General features: G+C 37.6%; 1 protein-coding gene across 4 annotated transcripts in view; it reads right to left on the minus strand.

Annotated features, from left to right (window-relative positions):
* Window positions 1–1,321: 1,321 nt before the first annotated feature.
* The window catches only part of LOC133518025 (protein furry), a 206,040-nt gene continuing 183,654 nt past the window's right edge, over window positions 1,322–23,707 (minus strand). For all 4 annotated transcript variants that reach the window (XM_061851596.1, XM_061851577.1, XM_061851586.1 and 1 more), the window contains 9 exons: window positions 23,476–23,649; window positions 22,870–23,010; window positions 22,234–22,381; window positions 20,396–20,559; window positions 14,062–14,298; window positions 13,368–13,505; window positions 12,571–12,707; window positions 9,650–9,780; window positions 1,322–9,492 (listed from right to left, as the gene is read on the minus strand). In XM_061851596.1, the coding sequence (XP_061707580.1) occupies window positions 9,383–9,492; window positions 9,650–9,780; window positions 12,571–12,707; window positions 13,368–13,505; window positions 14,062–14,298; window positions 20,396–20,559; window positions 22,234–22,381; window positions 22,870–23,010; window positions 23,476–23,649 (1,380 nt within the window). In that variant the 3' untranslated portion in view covers window positions 1,322–9,382. The remainder of the gene's footprint in view (window positions 9,493–9,649; window positions 9,781–12,570; window positions 12,708–13,367; window positions 13,506–14,061; window positions 14,299–20,395; window positions 20,560–22,233; window positions 22,382–22,869; window positions 23,011–23,475; window positions 23,650–23,707) is intronic.

Here is a 23,707-nt window from a genome sequence, read left to right on the forward strand (position 1 = left end):
TTAGAGCTTTCGAGTGTTCTTGTCCTTTGACGAACTTCCACCAATAGATTGCTCTTGTTTTTTCCACTTGCTGAGCAGAGAATATACATCCCGTTTTTTGATTCCACAGAACGGTTCTGTGGCGACCAGGGGTACACACCCCTGCGCCCTTTCTAGCAAGTTCGTCCGCTTCTTCGTTTCCGTTAATGTCGGAGTGCCCTGGTACCCATCTAAGTATGACTTTGTTGAAGTTAGCCAGTGCATTTAGGTTTGTTTTACTGGACTAGTTTTGAGGTAGACTCAAGCAGGGGCGGATTAAGAAGGCGCGGGGCCCTTAGCACAATAACTCACGGGGCCCCCTGGTTTAAAAAAAAAAGGATTAAGTGCGAGTCGGACTCGCACCCCGAGGATTCAGTATCATCACAACATTTTTACGATGTCTTAATTTTTTTTGACTAGTTCTCGATTAGTTTGTAACATGTTATGCAGTGTATCTTATAGTTTCGCCATGTCCGTCTGTCCGAGGGTTTGCTCCGTGATCGTTAGTGCTAGATAGCTGTAATTTGGCATGGATACATAAATTATGCATTGCGACAGTACGGCAAAATAAAAACTACTTACTTATAAAAAAAATTAGGGTACCTCCCATACAAAATGATTTTTCTTAATTTTTTTTTTGCTTTGACCCTACAGTGTGGCGTATGGTTGGATAAGTCTTTCAAAACGAATAACGGTCTTCAAAACCTGTTTTTTATAAAGTTATTATTCTCGGAAATAATCGCTCCGAAAGAAAAAATTGAAGCTGAAGTATATTTCAGATAAACGTCAGTCCATACAATAAGTATGGACCATTGGGCGAGGTTTTCGACAGAGGGGTAAGCTCTTAAAGGAGATTCCGCTTGTTAACTAGTTAAATGCTCTAATCGTTTTTAGCACGTAAAAAACCGGTCAAGTGCAAATCCGAACTCGCGAACCGAAGGTTCCGTTTAAACTTTATCTCATCTAACAATAAACACGGAAAGACTTGACCAAAGAGAATTTGAAATAAAGATGGATAGTCAAAAAAAAAATTTGTACCATAGTAAATTTACTGCCATCTTTCGATACATGATTAAAACTTTTAGAACGCCATTTGACTTTAATCCTTATTCTTCCACTGATATGGCCCGAAATCGGGACTGATTTCGGGCCCGATATCGGGAAGTGTGGGTGTTATTGGCGCTTAACAATCAACTGTGCCAAGTTTTATCGCATAGTTGCAAATCAGCTATATACGACGACTTTAGTATCTTAAAAGACGGTATTACAATTCAGGAAAGATATAGAAATGAAACTACGTATATACACAATTATTTCTTTATTAATTAAATACATTATTATACACGTACAATCGGTTACAATTATAACTATTATCAGATATATTCAATCATAATGTATAACAATTAAAAGTAAAATCACCATATCGAAACGTTCCAATTAAAATAATATTAACAAAATAGTATGTTATCGCTTATGAACCAGTAAATATTAACCTTTTAACCACCGTAGTCAGATAAATTTATTAATCAGCAGTGACTTTAATGACACTTTCACAAATTATGACAGAATACAAAATGGCGTATTTTAACGTACTGCGGTTAAAGGGTTAATAATGATTATGCAATGCAAATGAGTTAAATATCACAATCATTATCTCAATCGCAAAGGATAAGACTTTCAGGAGGAAGTCCATTTGCACATCAATGCATGATGCAATGCATGATTATTGCCGGGCACTGTATTTGGAGTGGTAACATCACTTAGGTATAAAGTCGATCGTATCCCATTACTCGACTTGGCTTATGGTTTATAATATATAAGCATTATATCTGGTTGAGAGATCTTCCTAGGTACGTATTTATAGATTGTGTCATCCACGAAGACGCGTGCCTTGACTCGTATTGTCATGTTAATAACTGCACGTCATCGACTCATCGTGGATGACACGAACTATATACATTTTCGTGCGAACCGAGTAGTGAACGCACCACCAATCTCGCACAAGTGTAAACACGCGGAGTTGACTCTCGATGAAGCGAGGATAGAAAAATTGTAGGTTAAACATTGACAAATATATTACTCCGTAAAGACGGGCGTTAAGGGGCCCACCGTTCGCTGGACGATATCGGCCTGTCAGTTATTCGCACAAGCTGACAATCGCGACTGGAAAACTGGAAATCAGTGGGCCCCTTTACAAGCACTACGAATGGGGCCAATTCATGGGTGTCAAAAACCCATTTAGGAACACCCCTGCGCTCAATCGTGAAGGAAAGAAATTTGCGCAGTGGAAAGGTGTCACGTTATGCCATTCCCAATTTTTAAAAATTCCTAATTGGGTTGTGAAATTATGTATAAACTCATCATCATCATCTCAGCCATAAGACGTCCACTGCTGAACATAGGCCTCCCTCTTGGTCCTCCACATTTACCGGTTGGAAGCGATCCACATCCAGCGTCTTCCGGCGACCTTAATAAGGTCGTCTGTCCATCTTGTGAGTGGACGTCCTACGCTGCGCTTGCTAGTCCGTGGTCTCCACTCGAGCACTTTTCGACGCCACCGACCATCTTCTCTGCGTACAATATGGCCTGCCCATTGCCACTTTAGCTTCCTAATCCAGTGGGCTATGTCGGTGACTTTAGTTCGTCTACGGATCTCCTCATTTCTGATTCGATCACGTAGAGAAACTCCAAGCATAGCCCTCTCCATAGCTCGTTGAGCAACTTTGAGTTTTGAGATGAGGCCGATAGTGAAAGACCACGTTTCGGAGCCGTAACCACGTAAAAACTATTACAGAAAATTCAAATATACTTGTGAGATTTCATATAATCGGTATATGATTTCTGATTATATTCATTTCATGCTTAAAACAAATTTTAAGCGATCATGTTGTTTCTTTAACGCATGCGGAGTGAAATCTGCACATAATTCAATGTCGTATTAAATAAAAACAACATGGTTAATTTTATAAATATTCATGTTTTTTATGACGTATTTAACAATGTTAAATGTAAGATAAAGTTTACTCCAATGTGAGATTTTTATCGGCAGTTATGGTACTTTAAAACCATCTGTGAAAACACAAATATCATTTTTTTAGTTACTATTTTATCTTCCTTAGAACTGGTGTGGGCAACTGTGCGTACCTCTGGCACAAATGGGGGTGGAGCGAGTCGGCAGCGTGCGACTGTGGAGATCCGGAACAGACCATACATCATATAGTTTTTTCCTACTCCTCTACTGTTATCTGTCATATGCATTCATTAACACGAATATAAGAGCATACATAAAAGGTTTCAAGAAAAGTCTATATTGTCTATTCCTCATAAAAGCTCTTGTGCTTTTAATCGCTATAACGTTACTGCGATTAATGGCTACCAACCTAACAAAACCAAAACGAATACAGTTTTAAACTAAGTGCATTGCTGCCAACTTACAAAATATTCATTTGGTTGCATAGTAAAAATAATTACTTCATAAGTCAGAAACACGCATGTGACACCCGTAATATAGCAACACCCATAGACTACGAAGACCGCTTAGCGTTGCTTGTTAGTCTCCGTAGGCTACGGTGGCCAAAATTGAGAAAAAACTGTCCAAAAATTTAATTTAGCAAGTAGCAAGTACCAGGGCCTCATGAGTTACGAGGAGGTGTCGCCGACCGGCCGGCCGCGGCCCGGGGCGGGCCGGGCGCGGAACAAGGTATGCTCGCGCGTCTTGGCTATATACTTTTGCTTTGTTTACCTAAATTAAGATTTATTTTTGTTGACTCGTAGGAAAAATATTGTATGCAACGTTGTATAAGTAGGTCAAAAAATGCTCGTGGCGTATTCCTTTACAATGTTCGCCTACGCCTACGGCTCTGGCTCACATTGTAACTCACGCCACTCGCCTTTTTTGACCCTTCTTATACAACTGTTGCATAAAATACTATTGATTGCCCCATCACTAGATACAACGGATCTGTCGAAGATTTTAAAGAACTGACAAAGGACGCGAGTGTATATCTACAAAACTGTAAATTTTAATTTGATGTAATCATTATTGTAAAAACCAGTGTGTAAACGCCATACGATAAATAAATAAATCTTCCTTAGGAAAACAGTTTTAGGAAACTTCGCGTGCTCGACATATTTCACATTCTCGCCCGTTGAACCATTGGTGTTCTCAAAATAATAGTTACCTTGCCATGAATTTCTATTTTAAGTGACATATGATTAGTCCCCCATGAATCCCATAATGCAAAAACAGCAGCTTTTTTAATTTTTTGACCAGATGACGTTACCGCATTTTCAGAGCCTTTTTTTTTTGTTTTCGGAGACGGTGGGCTTAACTTTTCTTAAACGTTTGTCTTAAACAGTTGTATTGCAACATTTGAATGTTTTCGTGACCTCTCTGTAAGATTTTGTGACTCACAGGGCCTTCCTTTTTTTTTAAACGATCTCTCCCAGAAAACTAGCTAATGCTGGAATGTTTCCCTGAACCAGACTTTCTAGCGGTAGTTTTTGTAAAGAAAAGGGACGCACAAATATTAAAAACAGACCTTCAGCTTTAACCTGTTTCCACAAAATGTTCCACTATCTTCGCTTTCGGCTATAGAGAAATAGTACTGGAGAAATTACATACAGTTTCGCGACAGTGTTCTTCTAAATTGACCATAATTTCAAAAGAAAGAGTGCAATGCTCATGAAACTTGCCGGATTAATTGACATACATATATAGACTTTAAATTGGCAGTTAGATATAATTTCAGTTTATTTTATTTCTTTACTTTTTACATGTTACAAACTTTGTGCAGATTTCACTCCGCATACGTTATGCAGGTCGGTTAACCTCGCTCGGTGCACTTAAAAATATTTAAGTAGACTGCACTCTCGCTTCCAAAAAACCGTGTCGACCGAGATACCTCGAAGGGATACTTCTGCTATTACCGTATATATATATTAAATTAAATGTTCCTTCATTTTATTTTCTAAATGCTGAAATTCAGGAAAAATAAAGCTTCTTTGGTTATGAAGTAATTTGTAAGTAATTTAATAAGAATGTATTTATCTAACATATTTTAATATGTTTTAACTCCCACTTACTTATTTTCTACGTATTATTCTTATGTTAATAAACTAGCACGGCAAAATCTATAATAATGACATTTATATTAATAAAAATAGTAGCATGCCTTGCTGATGCTGATAACATTCAATCAAATGTCACTTTATCGTCGCCCTAAAGAAAAAAGGGACTAAGGTCGCCCTCGAGCCATTTTTCTAGAGTTCTATACACGGTTTTGGAGGCGAGAGTGCAGTCTATTTATGTGTCTTTGACCATTAGCCACATAGTTTAGGCAGTATAAAACAGAGGGCGCTGTGTTGCGTGTGCGGTTAGAATTGTTGCTTGGGCTTATCTTTACTTTGAAATCATTGAGATTAAACAACAAGGGCATAAACTAAGCCATTTTGTCAGAGGCATTTATGCTCGAGTTATATAATCTGCTTTCACATGGATTGCGATTAAAATATACAGAAATATCAATAATTAAAGTATTTAAGACTAAAGAAATGAGTACGTGCGCCGGCCGCCAATTGCAGCAGTGATAGTTTGTATGGCAGGGTTGAATTTTATTGCATCAATTACTACCTAAGTAAATTAGGGTCGTAATAGATGATTACCCCCTTATTCATAAACGTCTACTAAAGTTAACAAGTCACTAATAATCGTTTCCGACGTATTGGTATGATGGAAAGGGATAAACGATTATTAGCGGCTTGTTAACTTTAGTAGACGTCTATGAATAAGGGGGTGAGTCGATAGATTTTACTTTATGCAATAGAGCATAAAAAGCAACAAAATGCTTACACGCGACTTAAACACCAACTTTATGAGCATGAGATGCAATTTTTATGGTCAACGATTTAAACTTCTTATCATTTCATAATAACCACTCCTGGCAGCGAAAAAATTAACAATGGCAAAAACTTGAATTCAGCGTTACTCATATTGTTTCCCATGGCGCTGGTAAAGTATGTACATATTATTATCATTACCAACGGCGCCGCCTTTTCATGTTCTTGGTGTTTTTACAATCATTTTGATACCTGATAATTTAAATTATTTATGTACAATAATTCAATTCTGTTTTATTTTGTACAAACCTTGGAATACCATCTCAATCAAATTAGATCCATAAAAAGCGTTTTGAGGTTATAATTCCCAGGAAGCTGGAAATCGTTTTTAATACCTTCATTTGGTCCTAAATGCGTGTAATCCGAGTTTGTGGAATCCCAGGAAGTCTCAAAAAAATTTAATTTGATCGGCCTAATAAAAGATGCACGCTCAAAATACGCTAGTGTGTGGTGGCTCTAACCGTGCCCCCGAGTTTGGCAGCTGAAGTTGATGTATGGCGACATGATGTTTTGTGGTAACAGGATTGTCAAACGTCAAGTTTTGACAACCAGAACTAGTAGTGCATAATGTACGGAGCTGTACATCGCCATCTACGTCAACTGTGAAATTCCAAGCACGACTTTTGTTAGACTTTACAAATCTTGCACACACTTTGTATTTGATGACTTTTCGCAAAATATGTTTCCCATAGACGCGTAGGACGACCCGGTACGACCTTTAGTCTAAGATTAACAAGTTTCGAAATTAAAAGCTAATTACGTATACGTAAACGACGTATTTTAATATAGTAATAAATGAATAAATTGGCTTATTTATTTCTTTTCTAGTCATTACAAGGTAGCTAGCGTTATATGTAAACACGAAACCATATAGAGTGTACTTCTTAGGTACAAACATGCATAATGTAGGTACCTATAATATCCTGTGAGATCAGTTAATTACCGCCCGAAATAAAACATGCATTAAATTAGTATATATTTTTCATACAATGGGACTTACGCAGTTTGAATTGGGCGCCTCAACAATCTTACGTTCGTTTTTTTAGCATTAGAAAGAAGGTAAGCGATCTTGGCGTGTCTTTTTATTGAAATACGCCTTTGAAAAATAAGTCTGGGCCATAGAACAATTAAAAAACATAAAAGATCATTTGCATTCCTTTGCTTTCATTAGTAATACTTAGTTACTAATTTTTTAAAAGCCTTTTTCAATATAAAGACGTCTAGATTGCTTACCTTTTTTGTAATGGTAAAGAAACGGGGTAGACTCTATCTCTTTCAAAATTTGACGCAGTTTAACTTAACAGATTGGGTAGGGACATACCAAACGATTATCTATAAACATATTCGGGAATCCGAATAATAATTGAAGCGTGTTTTAATCGTAGTGCGGTACGTACATCCCAAGTCTGTCGGTAGGACAGACAAGCTTAGTTGCATATATTTTGTGCCAACTACTATTTGTTAGAATTAAAATTAAACGAGTATCTTTGAGTAACACCCACCACTAAAAAAGAACGGTGGATAAAACGCCTCGCGGCAAATAATTTGGTTGGCGAAGCTATTGTACGCATCGGCAACGAAACCCGTACCGAATATTACGAATAAGTACCTACATACATAGTTAGTGTATATGAAGTACTGGTTATTTAAATATCTAACCTATTCCAGGTAATCAGGTAACGTAGACGTTAAGGGATAACAGATGTCCAACGTAGAAGTTACCACAGAATTCAATAAAATCATAGGAACATAATATAACGTCAAAAGAAAGTAGTCGGCCACATCGTCAAAAATAAAATAAAAACCGGTCAAGTGCAACTTAGTTTAACTCGCGCACCGAGGGTTCCGTACAAATTTTCAATAATCTCATGCAACTATAAACGCGAAAGATTTTTGACCAGAAGTAGTTTACTTATACTCATCGCCATCTATCGGCTAACTAATTTACGAGATTGATTGTATGTATGTATGTTGGTTTTTCAGGGATTTCTTTTTCATGGGAATGAGGATTTTTTTATCATGGGAACAGGTATCAACAATTTCTTTAGCATAATATCATAGAAGTATAATAAACACACGCAAAAGTTGCGAATTGTGAACTAAATTCAAAAAAACTTTTTGTTGATTAAAAAATACAAGATTGTTGTGTGATTATATTTCTCTTGTAACGTAATATATGATAATCTTAATACTTATTAAAGCATTTCATAATTTTTCTTTGGTAAACGTCGGAAATAAGATTTTATGTTCGTTCTTGTTTTAATTTTTCCTTCTTAAATCAATTTATTTCACTATAAATAAATATACATTATTTTGGAATGTACAACTTAAGCTGATATCCCACTTGAACTAATAACTAGACTTTAAGATTTGCACCTCCCTCCCTCGCATTGGACATTTTCCTCCACAGTAAAAAAAGTACAAAATAACTCTTATGTGTTAGCCTTGTTAATAACTATTTCACATTCCAAGTCAATAGCGTAAGTAGTTCTCGAGATATTTAGCGATGTGACAGACAGACGGACAGACGGCGTCGCACCATAAGGGCTTCTTTTTACCTTTTTGGTACGGAACCCTAAAAATCGTATCTACTGAAGGAACAATAGATGACGACTCGATATTATTAAGTACACTCCGAGGGCAGACTTAGGAAATTAACTAGAACATGACAATAGCTTATAAAAAGTTGTGGTACTCCTACTTAAAATCAGTCTGATCTAATTATTACAGATTATGATACATCCAAATGTTATCCGTCTTTACAATCCCTGACATAAAGTGCTTAATAGTTATTTGTTTTACAAGGGGGCAAAGTTGTTGTTTAATTGTTCGTGCTAATATTAATACCCGAGCAAGCGAAATATTCCAAAATTGAACCACGAGCGTAGCGAGTGGTTTGAGAAGTGGAATCTTGAGCGTTGCAAGGGTTTCAAGGCACGAGTGTTAAGCAAACTGCCTCCGAGTGAAATCAAACTTTTCACCACAGCAACGCGAGGAAAATACTAACTATGAAATACCAAAAAAATCCAATCAAATCAAATCCAAATGAACGTAATAAAAAAAATATCATCCAAAATCATTATTTTGTCAATTCTACCAGCTAACATAAAGAAACAACTCAAAATTTACATCTGATTACTTTGCCCCACATGTGGATAAAATGCAACTTTCTCATTAGTTTTTGAACAATCAAGAGGCCCTTTACCAGTTGGTGTGGTGAAAAACTATTGTGAGTTGGGAACATTAATGGCGTTTTCTATAAAAGAAGGCTAGTCAAATTAAATAACCTACTATTAAATATTCTTTTTCAATTCAATGATGAACATTTTTTGTGATTTAAAATTAGATTGAGAGGAATATTTTGGTATTGTAATTAGCTAAAATATTATTTCAAGGTGTATAGCTGTAGTACCGTACCCGTACTATGGTGCTGAGATATATCTAGACGCTTTGGTGTTGGTGCAGGCTAGCCGAAGTCGTGGCGCTGTAGGGCCACCGACACCTTGTACAGGCTTTCCATCATGAAGGACAGGTTCTGCGACAGCTCGCTCACGGGCCGCGTGATCGCCACCATGTCTGCATCAACACATACTCCACATTCAACAGGGCGTAAACAATTTACTTAAATAACATGTCGGAATTTATGGACCTTATGTCCCATTTATAGAAAAGAAAGCCAGTTTGTGAGGCAAGTTCATAAGTGGCAACTGAGTGTTACTGGTACAGTACATACCGGGGTGCTTGAGCGCAAGGTGCTTGCAGTAGACGTGCAGCAGACTGGTGGCGTCGTCCTCGGGCAGCTCGCCGCGCTCCAGGATGCGCTCTGCGTTGCGCTCGCGGGCCACCGCCAGCGCCGCGCTCCACCTGTCCACACGTTAGCCTATTACTTTGATATTGAGGCTTATATTTTTATTGCGTGCATATCATTTAGGCGGTTTTTAACTCCTTAACACTCAGGGTTTGAATTTTCAAGCCATAAAACGACCGTGAAGGTTGAAAATTAGATTCGAATTTAGAATTTCTTTGCCTACTTAAAATCGTGTACGTGGGACTGAACGGGCCTAATAATTGGCCTTTTGACGTAACTTTCTTATTAGAAGTTTGATTTACAGGACAACATAGCCCAAGGAAAAGTGCGCTACACAATTTGATTGCCAACTACCTGCCTACTACTACATACTCGGTCGCAAATAGAGATGGGTAGAGGTAGTCATTTACTCATTTAGGTGGCTATTAAAATATTAAAAGTGAGATTTAAGAACTAAATTGCTTCTAAAGAAAATATTAAAGACCCACTAGGGGCTACTCTTAATAATAATTTATTATACGGTATACGATTTTGAGTACTTAATCCAGTAGCGGCTTACAAAATACACTTTTATTTCAAATGTATATGCCCCTTGCAGCACTCTAAATAATTTGTACCCCCAAATTGGGTGAAAACGAGTAAATACGGGTGTATTGAGTAAATACTGAGTACTCGCTATTAACCCGTGAGTTTTTACTCACTACCTATCATACATCGTTATTGCGTCAAACAATAACAAACCAAGCCTGTCAAAGAACACGTGTAACAGAATGTCGGTTTAGTATAAACGGAATATTCTGCCTACACATTCTAAACCTCCAAGATGTGCTCGTATTTCACCATATAAACATGAATATAAGGAGAAGTGGTTAGACAGCTAGGCGCGTGTCTCTATTTTCTGATCAAAATGATCAGAAAGCACGATCGCGTTGTCATTTGATGGACAGCCTTGCGGAGTAAATGTCAAAGCAAAATGCCGGTTTGCGCAGGAATTAGGTGCAAAAATCGCAATATCAACGTAAATTTAACAATAATTGTGGAGTTACTTATCACAATAGCAATCAATTTGTGTAAAAAAACGGCAAAAATTATAAAATACATTGTCCATTGCCGGACTTTCGAAAGTAATTCATTGCTTGTTGAACGTTAATACACAACTATTAACTTTATGCAAGCATGTGTACCTACTTCTAATTTCAATTTTCATGTTGATTATCACCTACTGTTACTGTTACTGTGGGCTTGCACAGTTTCACTTTAAATATTACTTACTAATTATTTTGCAACCAACGGATAACTGTTATTGGCCTAATACTATGTAAAAATACCTGTGTAAATTATATATCTACGGCTGTTGTTGTCCTAAATACCAATAAAATAAAATAAAAATAAATAAAGTATGTACTTTCTTCAGTGATGTTTCCAAAGGTAACGCGCAATGGTCAATGAGCATGGGAAATATGACATCAGTCTCAATATTGAAGTAATATGTCAAAATATTAGCAGCGAAGATGTTTTTAATCGTATCGTATCGATATTTCAATGTAGGTCATTACCTACACCTACTCATTAGTAGGTGTACGAATTAAGCCGTATCAGAAATTGTTTTAAAATCAATTAAAGTGTTATTTCTACATCTATATCTGATGTATCTGTAAAAAAAGCACATACGTTTCATGCTTTCTGTTGGATAGGGCCAGAGTTTGACAAACATTAGTTGTACTGAAATAAAAGATATTTACTCTTACTGAAACTAAGATTTAAAATTGAAGCTTTTTTCTTAATACATAATTCAATACAAATTCATCATGATAGACAGGATCGACAAAAAATATATAAGAGTTACTAACTTACCAAAAATAATATATTGTGTACTTCTATTACTACACAAAAAGACTAGGTCCGCGAGTATTAAAAGTACGTGATTCTAAATGTAAACCAACGATTCCTGTACATGCATGCACGTCTTGCGAATACGTGTTAGTTTTGATAGTTTTACGTCTTTACGAGTAACGAGTAGGTACTGAAACCGAACTATCAAATTCCACTGTACACTTTGTATTTTATTGGTCTAACATTAATTAAAATATGTATTGCCTAAAAACTTCCTTTTATACTTCATAACTTAACTACCTATTACTGCACTAGTAGGCTCAAAAGTTATTGCGCACAAAAAATGTCTATCACAAAAGTACTTATCCATTTAATTTATCACATAAATAAACACTGTACGCAACACTATCTGTAAACTTTACTAAATTAAATTTATCTTCTTCTTAACGCAAATTGCACGCATGTTCTTATTGCGCTTTTGGCTTGTTGTTCGCGGTTATAGCCATGTACTGGCCTCATCTGTAAAAATCGGGTCTCTATTGTTTCCCATAAAGTTTTAAGTCATAATGTATTGTTTGTCCGCATTTTCGTTAGTCATAATTTGGTTTTTCTCAGAAACGCGTAACTTTTCAGGATTGCCATAAAACAAACCTAACCTAACCTAACCTATCTATAGGATAATCTAAGGAAATTCCTGAAAAGTTAACGGTTTCAGAGTTATGACTAATGATAATATGACTATCATTACATTATGACTTTCAATAATTATGTCAAACAAAGGGATCCGGTAAAAATCATATGCTATGCGCATATCGTAAGATATGCGCCCAATTGCTCGACGTGCTGATCCTCAATAGATCTTTCTGTCACCTCTTTTGACAATGACTTAAGTTTAAAGATCACTATAGTATGTGACGACGACAGTGACGGGAAATCGGACGTCTACCTTACAGGTAAACTTATGACAACCAGGGCGAAATGAGCTGACTGTTAGTAAACAATGCGTGTAGTACCTCTGCCGCTGCATGAGGTGCAGCAGGCGCGCGTCGTCGTGCGCGGGCGCGTGCTCGGGCCAGGCGTCGAGCGCGCCGCCGCCACCCGCCATCAGCGCCGCGCGCACCGCCATCACGGCGCTGCTCATCTCCACGCCCTGACACAAACATCAACCTTAGAGGATTTAACCAACTAGAGACGCCTTGTCTGTCATTTTCTGTACAAAATAGTCTGCCGATATTTGCGTGGAGAGCCATGTCAAATGTATGGCTATTTGTACGTACGTCAGTCTATACAATAAGTATGACCATTGGTCGGTTTTCGACAGAGGGGTAAGCTCTTAAAGGCGACTCCGGTTGGTTAAAAGCTCTAAGATATCAAGTGTCTATACTATTTCAGTTACCATTTATTTAAATATGAAAACATTTTTTATTTGGATTTTTTATGCTAGGTATTTCTACTCAGAATCTCGTGCTCTTTCGATCGTAATGGGAAAAAGAGTCACAATTTTCCATTCACTATTCGTTCCTTCTATTCCGTTACGGTCATAGAAATGGTAACGGAATGGAGAAAAATCTTGGGACTTTTTCGCTTATTGGGATCGAAAGAGTTGGTGATTCTAGATAGAAATAATATAAAATGTTTCATATTTAAAAATATGGTCTGTACAACATGAAACAAAATGGAAACGTTTAAACCTACGCCATTATTTGAACGCATGGTATAAAACCTAAAATTATTTTGTTCACGGAGATGATAATTTGTGAAAAATTCAATAATGACGAAATGTAGGTAGATATATAGATATGCAAGTTACCCGGTTGTCGAGCGCGGCGTGGTAGACGGCGACGACCATCTTGTTGTTAGTCTCCAGCAGCAGCAGCAGCTGGAAGATCAGCTTGTACAGGCAGCGCACCACCTCCTCGTGCGGACTGCCGCGCCACACCTCCATCGCCTACGAAATTACAACAGTACTGCCAATTGTTTTGTTATTAGGTACTTATTATTCTATCAACTATTCATTGGTCATGACCCCGTGCATTACGAGGTAATTCTGGTTAAAAATTTACGACAAAAATATTGCGAAGATTATTTAGCGCCATCTACTTCGGGTCTCCCCCTTTTTCATAAAACTTAGCCACCTCTTACAAACCTCTGTTAAATTTTGTCTCTTTCTAACAAACAGAAATAGTAACATACATATTTTAATAAATAAGCAACTCTGTTCCATTTAATAATTATTTATATTTCATTGTAGGTAGTTAATTAATACTAGTATTAGGACGCTAGAGGTTGACAGTTAAAGCTAAAAATGACTGTAGCATTTGTTGAATATTTTTATTTGTGGACTAGAAGTGTTCCCGTCTGTCGACGTATGTTTGTCGATCTCTAGCGCGTTGAAGTGCACGGCATCGCGCACTCGAGCACAGTCGGTGGCGGCGGGCGCGGCACACTGCTGCGACGGCTCTTCTGCCGCAATCCGCTCTAGCAATTTGTTAAGCGTGATGTACCTCTAACGCATGTTCCCGCCTGTCGAAGTATGTCTCGAGGTGTTCGTTGATCTCGAGCGCGGCGAAGCGCACCGCGTCGCGCACCCGGGCGCAGTCGGCGGCGGCGGGCGCGGCCCACAGCAGCGGCGGCTCCTCGGCCGCGAGCCGCTCCAGCACGGCACCCAGCTCGCCGCCGCCCCACGCGCCCAGCGCGCCGCCGCACTCCCCGCACAGCGACACGGTCTTCATTGTCACCTCCTGTGCATACACGGTTACGATTGTTGTCATCATTTTTAATCAATGCTCTTATTCATATTAAACGTCAGGTGGCAACCAAAATTATATTGGAATTGGACTAATGTGTTGGGAATCATTTTGTTTTTAGCAATATGTTATTTTGTGAAAGTGAAATGCAATCAATGTGCTAGATAACGGGTGCAGAAAACTGTCGGAAAATTACCACCCACAGCTATTAAAGTTTATACCATTCAAGCTAGTCCACAACAACAAGTGTATCAATAAGTGTTATAAATGACCTAACATGTTGTAATACCTGTTTTAGTTCTCAGAGTTGTAGACCACCGGATTCATTATAAATAAAACAATCTGGGAATTTCAAAATACAAAATATATGAAACAGCCAAATTATTTTTCGCGATTTCGGGGTTAGTCCCATAGTAAAAGTTGCTATGTATGTTCTAAACATTAACGGGTTTGAGTAATTGCTTTACCTTCAGTTACATAGGTTAGTTTGTAGATATCATATTTTACCAGTGATTTTATACAAATATATGATGAATACTGCAATTAACTACTGTGAATTGCAAATAGCAGGCTTAGCATGTTACTTAAAAGGCTGCAATAAAAAATCAAGATGGCGATATATTTAAAAACATTTATAAAAAAAAATCTTTACATGAAACCAATTTTTCTCATCGCTCGCACAAGAAATCTGGAAATCACTCACAAATATATAAAAAAGTTCTACCGTAAAAACATGGATATGGTATAAAACACAATATTACCATATAAGTATGTATTATTGGTCGGTACTGTATTTCTGTTATTATGTAACCTCACTTTACATTACGGCTTTTTTATTAAATTAATAAAAAAATGAAGATAAATTAACCTAAGTTCATATAAATTATCTGTACAAAATTTTACAAACAAATACACATGTATATTGTTTTGTCAACCACAAGTGGAGACTTTACCGCATCATGCATTATCTGCTTTGAAAATATCGTTTTTTCAAACTTGCAATGAAATGTTTACATGACTTACTTCAAATAAAGACAATTTTAAATAGAGGTAGATTGTCAAAGAAAATTTTATAGCCACAGTAAATTTACTGCCATCTTTTGACACATGATTAAAACTTTTAGAACGCCACTAGACTTTGACCCTTATCCTCCTGATATGTGAAGTATCACAAAGTGGTGCCAGTTTAACGGGCATCGGCTAACGGTTGTGGCGCCATCGCTCGAAACGATGCCGCCATACCTTTGGCCTTTGATCTATTAGATGGCGCCACTTTTTGATGTTTCAGAAATTTAACACATATCAGTGAAAGAATAAGGATCATAGTCAAATGGCGTTTAAATTATCTTTGCTTCAAATTAGGTCCGCAAAAACTACGTATCCGGTGCAATGAGTCAATATGATATGTAAAGGAATCTCATTCAGCCTTGCACACCTAGACCTGTAAAGCAACCTTCTTTTGTTTTTAAATTTTTAAATTGTGACACAACGTCTTGGCATTCAAATATCAAATAGTGTTTTTAGCTGTAAACCTACGAATATAACAAATTGACTACTATTTTGTTTATTAATTATTATTAATTATTCTTTTTTAATTGCAAGTTTGATAAAACACTATACAATCTTTGCGAGAAACGGGGTTGCCGGCCGCGTATCTGTATATCTACTTGGCCTGCCACCCATCGTTTCCCGGCCTCTACGTGGGGCGTCTGAAAAGTTCTAAGCCTAATGTATATCGAGGTTATATATGCGTTTATGATACTGGCCACTAGAAAGGCTCATTAAAAATAATTTATTTAAAAAAACATGTCACATTTTTATTATTCTGTTTCGAGATATTCAATGGAAAAGTACATCATGTGTGAATTACCAACGAATTTTGGACCCGGGTACGTCCTTAAACTACGTCCATAAGAGAGGTATGGGCATTGTGAATGTCATCTCGCTTTGTGTGGTAGGGCACAGCCAGTGGATGTCATTCCAGATCTAGAGCAGAGCCCAACTGGGGAAGTACCTCCACCTTACAGAAAACAGCAGCCAAATAACACTAGACCCTACTCATAGTGTTGTGTTCCTGCCGGTGAGTAAGGTTGCCAGAGCTCAACGAGGGGGGGGCGGGTTTAGGGTCGGCAACGCGCATGTAACTCCTCTGGAGTTGCAGGCGTACATAGGCTACGGAGACTGCTTACCATCAGGCGGGCCGTATGCTGGTTTGCCACCGACGTAGTATAAAAAAAAAAGAATATTACGAAAATTTAGCACCGTGCTGTAATTAAGTGCCTAACAAAAAGTGGCAAATCACCGTAGTGTATTTTAGTGGAAATCGCTATTATTTACGGTGCTTCTGGGCTTTCTTATGCCACGTTCAAAAAGTGGAGTCGCTTACATTGAGGTATTATACTAGAGAAGGCCACTGGAAGAAAATGCTTCCACATCTCAATGAAGTGCCGGCACTTCACTGCGTTCATAAATTAAAAAAAAATATTAACAATACCATTATGCGTTATGAAAATGTATTCTAATAATATCAAGAAACATAATAAAAGCAATATATTAACAATCCACTGCGAAAAAACTCTTGTTTTAAGCTTATTTAGATTAATTTGGCGCATAGATTAAATATCGCAGATGTAACAAGTAGATACTAATCATTATCTACCATATTGTTTGCAGAATGTACTTATACATAATAATGATATATTACTATTAATAATTTAGATGCTTAATTAGAATTAGGGTTTTGGTTTAAGCCGTTGGGTAATAAAATAAGGAACCGCTATTACAACTAAAACATACACATGGTAAATATAGGTGTTATAATGCGTGTTAGCATAAAATAATGAACTAGATACTTCCAGAGTACGTACCAGCTTTGAAATTAGCGATTGTAATATTTACTAGTTCACATCTTGGTAGTTCATAGGTTCTGCTTACTTATACATGTCTTATTAAAACCTTATTCTTATTTCAATAAGATGTTTGGGTGTCCGAAGTTAGACAATATTGAACCCTAGTACTTTGTAATGCAGTTCAAAATCATGGTGGAAAAATATATACCTCTGTGCCTTAGAAGGGCTAAAGATGCCTTGCTAAAGATCTCGTAATTTTTTTTTGTGTTTTTCTCATATTTAAAGAGTATATTATGCTATAAGCGCCATTTGATCAAAAGTTTCTTGACTATTTTTATAAATTTTAATGTCGTCCGTGTCACATATGTAAAATAATTTCAATACACTTCTAAGGAAATAAATACATTTTATCTAGATTATTCACAGTGTGTATGTAGGCAGAAAATGAACAGTTGTCATAACAGCTTCGCCTCTGGCTAGCTACACAGCGATGCTTATTCTTTAGCTTAGTGACAGTCGTCAAACGCCGAAAATGGCGGACACAATTTGTTCTCGATAGCCTGTCTAGTATATTTATGTCAGTGGTCGCTTATTTAAACTTGGACGGGAGTCGATTGAAGAAGACTCCCCCGCTCAGGGCGGCCAATATCTGTAGTGACCGGAGAAAATGTAGCAAAAGTGAAAAAGCTGGTATTAGAAGATAGAAGAATTAAGGTTTGGTTAGGATTAGTAAAGAAAGAGTCGGAGAAATTTTACATGAACATTTGTACACGAGTAAAGTCAGTGCTCGTTGGGTACCGAAAATCCTGACGGCCTTCGATAAAGAACGTCGTATTGAAACTTCAAGGGCGTTTTTAGAACGGTGCGAAGATGATTTAGATGAAGTTTGGTCCCGAACAGTATTAAACTGTCGATGAAATATGGATCAGACAGTATGATCCGGAGTGTAAGTCTGAATCGATGCAGTGGATTGAAAAGGGCGAAAGGTCGCCAAAGTAATTTAAATTGCAAAAGTCGGTCTCTAAGTTAATGGCTACGGTGTTTTGGGACTGTGATGGCATTCTTATAATCAATTATTTAGAAAAAGGCTCTACGATAAACGAAACTTATTATGCGAATCTAATAACTGCAGTGATCGGATTTTCCGGTGCAACACCGTGGGATACCAAGTAGAAAACGTAATATGGATATGACTAAAATTCCCGGATTTCGTTTGAAAAAAATTATATCGATATGATAGGTATACTTAGATAGGCAGCTCAAATTACGAATATACTCGTAAATGAAATAATTGCATACCACGTGATGCAAATAACTTGCAACTTCGTCTTTATTAAACGGATAATTTGCTAAAAACTAAAGACGTGCAACGATTTATAACAAAATACGTTTAGCTCGTAAACTAAATCTTTATCAATGCATTGAATATTCTTTAATTTAATGTAAACCTGTACAGTATTTTTTAGTAGATATCCATATTATTTGGTATTATTATCACATATAACGCGGTTTATCAATACTTCAATAGGTTGTATACATATATCATTCAATATCTTAATGTTACTGGCCACTTATGGTGCAAAGCAAGAAAACAAATAAATATTGGTGAATTGTCTGACTGGATGACTGAAATATGTTTAATTATGACAGAGTTGTACAACCTATCTTTACATATATCGAAATTGCATAATAATAAACGCCCTGGCGGCATCCTAGGTTAGGTATTTTATAATGTGTTTGTATGCATTTTTTATGTTTTGGTTTTTTATTATTATATGCATATTATAAAAAACCTATACCTAAGAGTTAAGATGATTAAAGAAAATACTAACGCTTATTATATACACAATGCACATACACTTATTTTCCGAAAATATTTATTTTGCGCGACAAAATGTTACTAAAATTTACTGAATGTAATATAGCCAGTAACTTATTACACAATATAAGTTGTGGAATCCCGGGGTATATCCATATTAGTATAATGTTTGAGGTGCAACAAGCCATAGGTGAGAAAAGGCAGGGCAAACTAAGGAAAGGCATTTGGGGCTCCGTATCTGGCCCTATATATGTAGCTATCAGATCGAGTTTGGTATCGTTTTCGTATAATTCAAGGATGAGCAATTCATTTCAAAAATGGAGTAAATTGAAAAAAAAAAAACAAAACTATAAAATATATAATTTTGGAAATTCGTCGATCAGAATTATATAATTGATAAATTCACTAAATAAAAAATATGATAATATAGCCCAATTATTCTTAAATATAGTATAAGTATAACTTGAAAAAATTAACTTGTCAAAAAATATATAAACGAGGACGCGGCGGAACCGTTCTCGCGGTCGGGCTTCGGCCGCGGCGCCGTGAGCGGCGCGCGGATTGTAGTAGGTAATTTGTAAGTAGTTTATTTTTAGAAAAATTGTCTATAGAAACTTATTAATTTATGGCTTTATTCATAAATGCGTTACTGGCCTGAATTAGCTATGAATCGTTTGTATGTATCTGTCATTAAGACTAATGTATTTGTAAGAAAGAGATAAAACATAATTTAACAAAATCAGGCCCGTAAATCTAATAAGACAGGTGCGACAAGCCATAGTTGAGAAAAGGCGGGGTAAACTAAGGAAAGGCATTTTGTTTCTGCAAGACAACGCACTCGTTCACACTGCTAATGTTGCGAGGCGTGCTCTGAAGGAAGTTGGTTTTGATGAAATTGACCACCAACCCTTCAGTCCAAATCTAGCCCCAAGCGATTATATTCTATTCAAAAATTTAAAGAAAGAGTTGAGGGGAAAGCGAATAATAAAATTACATCGAATAATATTTCAGTTCACTATATATATTGTTAAAGCGTTTAAAACATTTAGATATTACTTATGGACCGATTAATGGCGTTATTTATTTACAAACGCGTTACTGGCCTGAATTACCTATAAATGTTTTGTCTTTCTCTCTCATTTAGACTTATTTGTAAGAAAGAGATAGAACATAATTTAACCAAGTCAGGCCAGTACAGGGGGTAAGCACATACCGGTACTGTCTTCCGTCATAATTCACGTCACTTTTTAAACGTCTAAACCGAACTGCACTTGTTAAGCTGGGGTATTTACATAAAAATAAATTTGAATAGAAATAGAGATGAATCTGTCACAGTCGAAATATCACCAGAGCGTAAAGAAAGAGCCACCGCGCCGCCGCCTCTGCTCGCGCCCGGCAACGCGGTCCCTTGACCCACACTGACCTTGAGCACGGTATGCAGACGGTGCACGAGCGCCATGGGCTGCATGTGCTGCGCGTGGCGCAACAGTGCGGCCACGGAAGCGCGCCACGCGTCGCGCACCGCGCCGCCGCCGCTGCTCGCGCTCGCACTCGCGCCCGGTACTGGGGTCACGTCGCCGCGGTCGCCTGACACATAATACTAGTTTATATGACTGCTACATAATAAAAATCGTGTGGTACTCACGTCGTTCATTTCTTAGGCCCACACTCGTATTTTAATGCCTAATTATGTACAGTAACATACACTATTTTATCTACACACATATTATGATTTATCTATGATATATTCAGTAACTCATATTACAGCCGGCATTAGGGCATATTTGCTCTCTGGTGGAACTCGCAGATTGGTGGGGTCTCCGAAATATCTTTATCGCATTTTACACGAAACATTTGCTATAGTTAGTTGATTTTTTTTTATTCATAGACTAACTAGAGTCGAGGGGCCGATTGCCATATCGTTCGATACCAACTAACATGTAAGATATGTCAAAATTGTATGCAATTGACATTTCATTTCGAATAAAACGTCATCTGGACTGATATTATAATAGAGGTCAAATCAATTTGTTGTTTTTATTTCAGAGATGTTCGAAATGTGAATGTCATTAGCATTACCAAATCGATTTTGATATTATAATGTATTAATAATGAATGAAACAATCACAACATTTTGACAGAAAAAAAATGTTGACACAAAACAGTTTATCGTAATGTTGGCTATTATTTACGGATTTTCAAGGCATCATAGGGAGTTTATGATATGTGTGTAGATAAATACATCTTATGAAAACGCCGGTCCAAGCTAATTGTAGGTGGCAATCATCCATGGGAGCCCGGATAACTTTATTTAATTAATTTGAGAGTTTTTCGGAAACCCGGTAGATTTTTATATCGGAGTAATTCAGGATGAAACATTTAGTAATTTTTGCAAGAATAAAAACTATTCCTCGCCATACAAAATTTGTCTTTTTTGTCACCATTGCTGGAAATTTCGCTTTGACAGTTGCCTTCGCCATTCATAGCGTACTAATCACGATTCTGGTATCTGCACTCATCTCGTTCGATAATAAGCCTGACGCATGGTTAATTTTTTATATTTTTTAAATAATTATTTACATCCATTGAAAACCGGAATAAATAAAAATACTTTTATAAATCCTCACATTAATTTATTAATTTTTTTTTAAATGTTGAAAAATTTTGAGCGGTTGAAACGCTTATTATTTTTGCCGCGAATTCTACAGAGCCGGTGACGTCACTCGTTAGACATAATAATAATAACTGACGTTGTTCGTGTATTTCAGCAACTCGACACTAATTATTCGTTTTATTATTTTGAAATACCATGGATGAACCTAAAAACCATTCTATAGTCATTATCTTTTGCCAAAGTTTATTAACAAATTAAGAATGTAGCTCACAATAGACAATAGTATTCAATAGTATTTCTAATAAAAATAAAATCGAAGATACAAAAGCCAACCAATTTTGTTTGTAGATTTCAATCGATCGGGTAACAAATTATTCCTTACCTTTTGGGCTGGGCCATAAGCTTTGGACGTACCTACATTATGAAGCCTGTATATCAGTTATATCGATTAATGTAATGAAAAGTTTTTGAATTTACTAAGTATTTACGAATTTATACGCAATATAGAACCGCATATTCAAACTTTTGCACAAAACTTTTTAAAATGACAATATGCAATTTGCCGGTTGAAACGGAGATTGGGAGGAGAGGAAAATACTTCATGCATGAAGCTAATTGTTGATGCTCGCCCTGCCAACAGTGCTCACCGTCGGGCTCCCCGCTGGAAGCGCTGGAGAAGGAGTGCGTACGCGGCCGCAGCGCCAGCTCGGTGCCGCCCGCGTCACCGTCGCCGCCGCGCCCCACCGCACCCTCCTCCCACCCGCCCTCTTCGTCCGATGAGTCCTCGTGTCCGCTCTAAAACATTATCATAATGACACTCAATAATATAGTTAAGAATCAAACATGGAAGCCCTTGGGCACTAACGTGGCGCTCAGGAGCTTACCTTTCACCCGGAGGTATGGATGTGCAACAGCTCAATTCAGTTGCGTCCATGACTACAACCTTGATTAGAATTATGCGACTTGGGTTAGTACTCGTATCACAGGCATTTCGAAAACCTAATTTCTTTGAACATATTTTGACAAACGTTTATTTCCATTTTTGACGATATTTTTGGTTGTTTGATGGTAGTCAGGGGGTGGATCACTACCAGACAGCCAAAGATATCATCAAAATGCCAAAACACTTCATGAAAAATCTTCTTCACCAAATAAATGAAGGGGGGACAAAACGCTCTGTTATTGACAGCTTAGTATTTCACAAGTAGGAGAGGTAGTCCATGAACTTAATACACCGTGAACCGAAGAAGTATATTCGTATAATAATGCAAAGCTAATGTTACCAGCTTTGGCAGCGCCGCGCTTGGAAGGCCGGCGGCGCGCGGTGGCTGCGGCGGGCTGCGCTCGGCCGCGGCGCCCTCGTCGCGCTCCTCACTCAGCAAACGCCGCCGCACGCCCCAGTTGAAGTTGTCCGAGCTCTCGCCCTGCAGGACAAACCACACTTTAATACAAACACAATATTTTACTCCTAACTATGCACTCATCATATTCATAGCATTGTCCTTGCATTTTCCCATTTTCCCCTAGTTCAATTCCCAGCATGAGGTCCCCTCGGTATCGTTATCCCAAAAATTGGCACAAGAACTAGTTTTTACGACAACCAAACCCAGGGAGGATACTAGATACTAGGCCTGAATGTTATTAATCCGGTTGCCTCACGACGATTGTTCCTTCATCGAATATATATATATTCCTTAAATCAATTTTTACGTCTCAAACGATCACGATTTTGATTACTAAGTCTCCCAAAAAAGGGAAGTGATTGATTTGTTCTGCTACGGAAGCATAGTCAAAAGATTTAGCTCAGGTGATGGGAGAGTTATTAGATCAGCTTGAGGCATACAATTGTACAATTGAAACAGATGTAAAAGTGAAGGTATAAAAGTGACCTCGATGCTTTCGCTCTCGTATTCGAGGAAGTCAAAGTCCTTGAAGACGCCGAAGTGGTCGGTGGGCGGCGCGCCGCCGGAGGGCTCGTTGCCCGGCGTGCCCGACACTTCCTCCAGCGACGACGCCATCGATGACTCGCGCTCCAGCAGCTCCGAACTTTGGCTAAATATCACCTGCAAACAGTTCACATATTAACTCACACGTTACTACTTCATTATCAATTTTTTTAAC

Source organism: Cydia pomonella, chromosome 1, assembly GCF_033807575.1.
Source record: "Cydia pomonella isolate Wapato2018A chromosome 1, ilCydPomo1, whole genome shotgun sequence".
Lineage (NCBI taxonomy): Eukaryota > Metazoa > Arthropoda > Insecta > Lepidoptera > Tortricidae > Cydia > Cydia pomonella.